The sequence below is a fragment of the Homarus americanus genome, unplaced genomic scaffold (genome assembly GCF_018991925.1).
Source record: "Homarus americanus isolate GMGI-L3 unplaced genomic scaffold, GMGI_Hamer_2.0 scaffold57965, whole genome shotgun sequence".
In the NCBI taxonomy this organism is placed as follows: domain Eukaryota; kingdom Metazoa; phylum Arthropoda; class Malacostraca; order Decapoda; family Nephropidae; genus Homarus; species Homarus americanus.
In genome coordinates, this window is record NW_024725031.1 from 1,925,502 (window position 1) to 1,934,461 (window position 8,960).

General features: G+C 38.4%; 1 protein-coding gene across 1 annotated transcript in view; it reads left to right on the forward strand.

The window, feature by feature from the left end:
• The window catches only part of LOC121864690 (proline-rich proteoglycan 2-like), a 61,018-nt gene extending 52,510 nt beyond the window's left edge, over positions 1 to 8,508 (forward strand). Inside the window, exon 3 of the mRNA XM_042363847.1 lies at positions 8,272 to 8,508. Within this exon, the coding sequence (XP_042219781.1) occupies positions 8,272 to 8,508 (237 nt within the window). The remainder of the gene's footprint in view (positions 1 to 8,271) is intronic.
• The last annotated feature ends 452 nt before the right edge of the window (positions 8,509 to 8,960 follow it).

An 8,960-nucleotide genomic window follows, 5' to 3' on the forward strand; every position in this document is an offset into this window, starting at 1 on the left:
GTGTGCGTGGTGTGTGTGCGTGGTGTATATGTGTGTGTGTGGTGTGTGTGTGCGGTGTGGGTGTGTGTGTGTGGGTGTGTGTGTGTGTGTGTGTGTGCGGTGTGTGTGTGTTTATTATACTTTGCTTACTTCCAACATTAGGAATATCTTTATTGCTAATATAATTCGCCATGTGGAGTATATGTTCGTGTTGCTCATTCATCTTAAGTCTTATCAGCCACTTCAATCATTCACTGTGTAGCATTTTCTGGTGTTTTTTCTTCTCATCTCCTCAGTGATAATTTATTTCTTGTTAATAATTCCTCTTCAGTCATAACTTCATCTATCTTCTTTCAATGTTTTCTTTGTGGTTCTCTTTTATCTTATTTCACTGTTTTCTCTGTGACTCTTCTATCACTGCTTTTGGTCGAGTCCCTCTTCTTTCACTGCTTTCTTTATAACCCTCTTCTTTGACTTCTTTCTTGCCGCCCCCCCCCCTTTTTTCACTGTCTTTCTTGTAATGAAGTCTCAATTATTATTTTTTTAACTGCTTTCAATGCGTTCTTCTTCTTTCAATGTTTTCTTTTGAACCTTCTTCTTTTAATCTTGTCTCTATTGCCCCCTTCTTTCACTACGTTCATTGTGCTTGTATCTTTTTTAATGCTTACTTCGTGAACTTAATCTCAATGACCCCCCCACCCCTTCTTTCACTGCATTCACTACAACCTTCTCCCTTAACACTTCTTTCATACCTCACCTACAGCCGTGCGTCACTCCATCTTGCCCCTCGTCCCTCATGTCCTCGTTACTCACACTGAAATATGATTATGAGTTTAACAAGTGGCTGCCGGGGCTCTCTCTCTCTCTCTCTCTCTCTCCACCTCTTTCACCTTGTTAATTCCTTTTCACGAGAGGCAGAAATTCCCAATAGAGGCATATATTCCTACTAAAGGCACAAACAAATACCATGAAGAGCATAAACTCTTATTGGGGGCATACATTCTACCTTAAAAACATCCTATATTCCTGCTAGAACTATGAAAATTGACTAGAGGCATAAACTTTGTTGAGGCATAAATTCTCACTCGAGGCATATACTGTACACTGTCCCCGAGGGACTTAAGCGTGCGTTACCTTCACTCTGGTCTAAGTATGCCTGAACACGATGCCCACAGCCGATGAATTGCTTGTTGAAATTAGAGTACTCAAATTATAGTTCTCAAACCACTATCATTATTTACTTAGAAGAAGGTTATAATGATGATTTATTCCTCGATGAAATTATGTGTGATACATCTTTTTTTTTATACAGCTTCGTACCCTGATGCTATAATTCATACATAAAAAAACCATTTATTCATTCAAGAAAGGAGATAGGTTTATTTTTTTGTACCTTGTGGTTTAAATTCCATGTTAGTAGAATATATTGCTTTAGCTTTCAACATTTAGGGGATTTCAGAAATATGATCGATATTTTTTTTTTGGGGGGGGTGTATGATGTTGTGTTTGAGGTCAGATTAATATATCAATGTTGATAGAAGTGATTAGCTGTGTTGTGGTTCTATCGGGTATTTAATTGTTTATATATTTGATCTTTATTTTGATATTTTATTTTATTCTTTATTGATGTATCTTTATATTGGTTGATAACACACACACACACACACGACCACCGGAGGGTCAAGACCTACCAGGCGCTGCTGCCATGTTCGGCCCCACTCCCCAAGTCCCTCTCCCCGACCATCCTCACCACCGGGATATCAACATAATCAAAAGTGACAATTTCGTTTCGGAAAGAAGTGGGACCAGTGATGAACAGTGATGAACAGTGTTTAAGCCAGTGAATTCAGCACCAGACAGTACCAGTGAGAGCCGTGACCCACCACTGTGATAAGTACCCCTAGGAATCATCCTCTGACCAGGAGGTGCTAATCAGTCCACCATGGGAACAACAGTCGGTCGGCTTCACACATGACTACGAGATAGCACATCACCACCTAGCAGAGAGTGGGGTACTGTGACACCACCCCACACCACCAGGTGACTATGACCACGTGAGGTCCTTCATCTCAACACCTACGGACGAATTACCGCATCACATGGCCTACGTGCCCTCATACAGTATAGCAAAAGACCAGCCCGGGCCATCAGCTGCAAACTATAATAATTTGTATGTTCAATTCATGTTCCTTCTTCTTTCAGTAATGAAATCTTTCGTTAAGCGACCCACCCACCCTATGTCTTTGCATGTAATAAGTCATTTTTGTCTAATGTATACAGTATTTTCAGCCTCCGGGCTGCAGAACTTTTTCAATAAACCGTTTATTATTTATTATTATTATTATTATTATTATTATTATTATTATTATCATTATTATTACACACACACACAAATGTAAGTCTGTATATTTTAAGCCACCGGCTGCAACTCTATTAATAAGCCGTTTATTAGTATTATTACACACACGGCCAGGCATCGGTTACCAGACATCGACCGTCAGCCATCGTCTCTCTGCAGTAGACCACCCAACTATAGTCACAGCCTTAAGTGGACTCGTGTTTTCGGACTCTGCTTCAAGGATTTTCACATATTTATAACAGTAAATCATTAAGCCAAGTTTAATTCAGGTTCTTGTGGATGAGTCGATGGTGAGACTAAGTGTTCATCCACCTAAAGACTTTATGTAAAGGTAAATCTCCAGGGGGCTTCTTAATAGGGTGTCTGGACCATCCTTAGGCCCTTTGATAACGTTATACTGTAGATGACATCGAGAGTCGTAGTATGTGTAAGATAATGGTGGCGCCTCCTCACTGGTGTAGCCCCGCTGGCGTTTAGGTTCCTGTCGTTATATCTAGAGTCGCTTAACTATCACCGTTGATAAGATTACTCCAGCTGACCGGTGATAAAGTGTGTGTGTGTGTGTGTGTGTGTGTGTGTGTGTGTGTGTGTGTGTGGGTGGGTGGTAAGAACATATTACAAGTTTTATTTCTTCAAGGTTGTGTCTATTTACAGTGAGGTCAATACACTTGATTAGTATTCGGTTTTAATACGTCAAAACTTTCTCTATATTGGACCAGTACTACGCCCATGTTACTCCAATTAGTGCAAGGTAAATGTAATCTATGCACTAGCACTAAATAATATGGTTTCACGACATACCTTTGTTTTTATGATTATGTTGTCTCGAGTGGCAACATTTTCCTCGTTCTGGTTATTGCCAGGGCCAGACGGCTGAGATTTATAGTATCTTACTATCCACTTGATCTAGACAGCTGGAGGTGTACAACAAAACCCAGGTCACATTCTTGTAGGTTGTTACTTAATGGTCCTACATATAACTAAAAAACATAAGAGAAAACATAGTAGTCCAGTATTCATTATAAGTATGTTGTTGCTACCTCGAAGCTGCTGTATACAAATCAGAGAATCCAGAAAATATTATCTTTGGATATAGAACATTTAGAAGGTGAAATGTGTGTTCATGGGGAGACAAGGGCAGTCACAGCTATTATCAAAGGAAAACATGATCTCGAGGACTCTGGTGACCTGTGAAACACCTTCAACTATGAATTCCTGAAGATACATAAAAATTGCTTAACGCGTCAGTCTTGCATGGGTCAACGTGAGGCATTATTGTAAGGGCTTTATTACAGTAAGTGAGCTGTAATAGCACAGGAGGTTTATACAAGAAGTTGTTTCGATGTCTTAATGTCATCTTAAGAACTGAAAAGGAGGAGCTTCTGAGGAAAGTTGATGAGGAAATGGAAGTTCCTTTTCGTGATGACAATCGACCAAATGTTATAATAATGATATATTACTGCACCCTAACAGCTGAGGTCTTAAAGTGTGTATTCTGGGTTAGAAATACACAAGGCATCAACAATTAAAAAGTAAGAGAAATACGTCTCTCTGGTCCACACTACTGTCTAGCTAATGTTCAAGATGCTTAAATCCAAAGACTCGAGCTTATTCCATACACATAACTGATTTAAGTCTCGTAGTGAACACAGATGAAGTGAGTTTCCTCGTAGGACTGCCCTCAGGAGGTGTCTGGGGGAGGAGAACGTCTATAAAACTTCTGATGGATACGGAATGACCAGTCAAGAAGAGCGATGACGGAACCAGAAGGATATCTGCCCAGAGGCTCACACACGAACACGCTCCACCACACACACACACACACACACACACACACTCCAAACATATACTCAATATCTTTTCACCTTCCAGCGCCCACAAATAATGAACATTCTCCAGTGTCGTATATATATATACAGTATATATAAGTACACGTACACATATTAAGAGAAATTATTACAGTCTTTATACTTCATGTTGGTGATTCCTCGTGTCCTCTAAATCTAAAGGTGACTTGTGACATCCCTCTTTAGTCTCAGTGACATATGATCTATCTTGAATATTTGGTGACTTATAGACCCTCTTAAATGCTTGGTGACTTGTGCTGAGTTTAATTTTAGCCGAGTTGGGTTCTGTTAGACCTTGAAGATTTGGGTGACTCTTAATCCTTCTTAAATGTTGTTGATATATTATGTGTTTAATTTTAGTCCACTTGTGTTGTGTATATAATGAATATATCTAAAAAAAAAGAAGCTTGGTGACCTGTGTTCTTTAACTTGGTGTTGTGGTGGGGTTTAACTTTACATTACCGTAAATATAACCTTAAGGACTAGTGTACCATGATTAAGGATGGTGATCTATACCCTATTGTACTAAATATTGTTGGGTCTTGGTGCTTTGTTGGTGACTTGATGAAGGAGCGGATTATTAACGAGTGTTTTTCTGTTTCATAGTGGTGATTTTTGTAGTCTATTCTGTAGTCTTGGTGAAATGATGGGTGAGGCTATTGGCGCTTATCTCTTAAGACAACTGGGCGTAACTTAACTATGATTTCGAGGAATATATTGGGAGACGTTAAGAAAAATTAAACACCCTAACCTAACCTAACCTAACCTATCCTAATAAAACCTAATCTAACCTAACCTAACCTAACCCAACCTAACCTAACTTTTCCTAATAAAACCTAATCTAACCTAATATAACCTAACTTAACCCCCCCCCAAGAAGAATTAGGGTGTTTAATCGTCAGGTGAAGTAAATTGGGGACTAATCTCCAGGTATTCCAATTTGGGTTTTGTTTGTAGCCGTAAAGGTGAAAGGAAGTTGGGGCATCCTAATATAAACAAAATATGTTCAGTTGACTTAAGAGTCAAAATTCCAAGTCTCTGTTATGTATTTAGTGTAACCTATAATAACTACAATTAGTAACTTGTCTTAAATTATATAAATCTCTCTGACTTAAGATGTCTGAGAAATCTTATAATGTTTTTATTTCATCTCAAATTTGGCTCAGTTCCTAGTTTCCTCCTTCCTTAATGTCGAACTAACATGACCTCACTTTACTGACATGCGTGTTTATATCCTCGTACAGTATTTAGTAATATTTAAGGTTAAGCAGCTGGTGGTTACAAAATTGATGTTGATGTTGAAAGTTATACGAGAACAATAAATTTATCACCTGATCTGGATAATGTGAGATATGATGGACTATTTCTCGTGTCATTGTTTAAATTTCATACATTTTGAGGAATAATTTGTCTCAGTGATAAATTTAACATATTTTTATCTTAAACGAATAAGGAAAAAATATATATGAATGAACACAATACAAAATATAAGTGAATACCATCATTACTAAACTAATCAACCTATTCCGGTCTCAACTAACCTAACCTAACCTCAGCTCACTTAATCTAATCTAACCTAATTTAAAGAAACTGGTCACGTCAGATAACAAAAGTGTTCTGAGGTGAAGTAAAGTTAATTTTCATCCATTTACACTAATGATTGAGGTACAAACAATAATAACACAAAATATATCGATTACACAAGAAAGTCGGAGGTGTTGTAATACTTAGATACGGAAAATTATACCTTAAAACACATGCCATAAATAGGTGGTAAGTGAATAAAACAGTTACCAAGGATCTCCAGATTGAAGGAGTGACAGGAAACAGACTAAAATATTTCTAGGTCGAGCTGTCGATTGAGGTCATGTCCATCAATAAAAACCAAGTATTGAAAAAAAAAATAAAAATAATCACCAACATTGAATGACAATAAATATCAATTCATTTATTCACTTAAAGATTAAAATTCACTCTGAATCATAAAATTATATCTATGTTATCTATGTAAACAACCACTGTGGATAAGATTCTGAATAAGGCGATGAGAACTTTATATAGATAGTGTTGATGTTGTTATAATGTATTACTGTGACTGAATAATTAAGGTATTTAAAGTGTGTAGTCTAGGTAAATAGGCCTACTCATACGCTTGTTATCATTAATTAAAGAAACACCTGATGATTAGGTCGTCCCAGGCTAATTCACTCGAAGTTCAATTAATGACCCTAAAAAAACCTGGTGGTGGGGTTAGGTTAGGTTTGCGTTAGAATGCCTCATGTTCAGGTAATCCAAGTTCACCTGCCAGTCATAAAAACAAGTAGTTCAAGGTGACTATCGAGGGAAAGTCGAAACTCTTAAGTCCCAGTTACAAATTTTTCCCTAGGAAGCAGAAAAATACATTACATCATTGAACGTCTATTATTTTATCAACGGGTCGGAAAAATCCAGTGGATAATTCATCATCGTTCCTCAATTTAATTTCACAGTGGTTGAGATAAAAATTATTAGTTGACACTCCCGGCCTTGTTGATAACTGGTTTCCCCTTCCCCGGTGAGCAGGGAAGGTCTGGGTTATTTGTCTTCACACGTCGAAGGTAAAAAAAAAAAGTAAAAATCTTACGAAAATGAGAAAATATCATAAGTGAAAAGAAAACAACAATAACTTACCGAAGGAAACATGAATTTGTTTATTTTTAAAAGTTAAGGTCAAATAAATATATATTAACCATGAAATTTGAGAATATCTTAAAAAAAAACCTTTTATTTTACAGTGTATAAGGAAGTATAAACTTTTTAAAAATATATAAGAAAATTAATTTATATATAGAAACTAAGAAAAATTACATTAAAATCAAAACAACATAAGACTTCCTCGGTGTAGAAGGAAGCTTTAGTTTGTCTATCTTTACACAACCAAGGTAAAATAATCTCTTAATAAAACTACGAGAGGAAAAAAAAAACACTAAAAATAATCCCAAGAAATAATAACAGTAAATTAATCTCAGTCTCATTATATTTACATTCTTATTTCTTGTTTACTTTTCCTTGAGCTAATTTAACACAGTTTTTTTTTTCCTTTTTCCTTCTGTCTTTAAACAATCTCAGTAGTCGATCACTCACTTGGGATCTCGGGAGTCATTTTTTCCTGTCCTTCGGGAAATTTTTGTAACGTGTCTCATTGAACGGGAGGAGTTAATTGAGGTGTGTACGTTGCATTTTACACTCGGGATCATTTAAATCATTTAATTCTATCCTCTTATCATTTTAGTTCGTTGATTTAATTCTATTTTCTCTCTATTCTCTCTCTCTCTTTGTTTTTGGATTACTTTGTATTTTTGTTATGGAACTTTGTCTTCTCTTCCTTGTTCGTCAATTGTTTTTTTTGTTTTGCCCTTTGTTATTAAAGTTTATTGTATGTTGTTGAATGGTGGTTTTGTGTTTGTGACCTCTCTCTGTGTCTTTACATTTACCTTCCACTGTTTACTTAAAAAATCTTATTTTTAATTCTCCTGACATCATAACGGTGAAGTTCGCTCGTTCGTACTGTACTGCCGTTGTTATCTTTCGTTATCATGCCTCGGGTCTTATATATTAATGATGATTTTCCATAAGGCTCTATAATATATTACGATATATTAGTATTCTTCTACCATCTCTGATTTATATACCATCCATCTTTATTCACCCTTCAGTCTCTCTCTCTCTCTCTCTCTCTCTCTCTCTCTCTCTCTCTAGCCTCCACCTATTCTCAGCTCCTCACTTGTTCCTCTTCCTTATTGTATTTGTCTCACGGTCCTTCATCATTCTCCCTCATCTGTCTTTCCCTTCCTCCCTCTTCTTCCATCTTCCTCCTTAGCCCTTACTTTTCTTCCTTCATCCCCCTTCTTCCTTCCCACTTTCTCCCATTTTCTTCATTTTTCCTTCAGTTGGCCCCAGAAAACCCTCCTTAAGGTGGCCCCAGTAAACCCTCCTTAAGGTGGCTCCAGTAAACCCTCCTTAAGGCCCCAGTAAACCCTCCTTCAGGTGGTGGTAGGCCCTCCTTCAGGTGGCCCCAGTAAGCCCTGGCCCCAGTCCCTCCTCCAGGTGGCCCCAGTAAACCCTCCTGGCCCCAGTAAACCAGGTGGCCCCAGTAAACCTCCTCCAGGTGGCCCCAGTAAAGGGTGGCCCCTGGTGGCCCCAGTAAACCCTCCTCAGGTGGCCCCAGTAAACCCTCCTCCAGGTGGCCCCAGTAAACCCTCCTCCCAGTCCCTCTTCCAGGTGGCCCCAGAAAACCCTCCTTCAGGTGGCCCCAGTAAACCCTCCTTCAGGTGGCCCCAGTAAACCCTCCTCCAGGTGGCCCCAGTAAACCCTCCTCCAGGTGGCCCCAGTTAACCCTCCTCCAGGTGGCCCCAGTTAACCCTCCTCCAGGTGGCCCCAGTAAACCCTCCTCCAGGTGGCCATGAGCTCTCCTTCAGGTGTGGTGTGACGTCAGCTCCCACCTTCTAAAAATAACACCAGCTTGAAGAGGAATTTGATTTGCTAGTCTTTACAGATCACTGAAATATTTTATATTCGGGTAATTTCAGGTTGCTTCAAGTCCTTCATTCTCTCTTCATTGTTGTCATCTTTCTCTTTATATATCTTTATCTCTACCTCGCTCCTCCTTCTAAGCCTTTGTCTACCCTCAGCACTCATGGTGTTCTCTGTTTCTCTCTCTCTCTCTCTCTACCCTACATTCATCCTCCCTATCTCTCATCTTTGCTTATCACATACACTGTCAGTCCTCCCTTTAC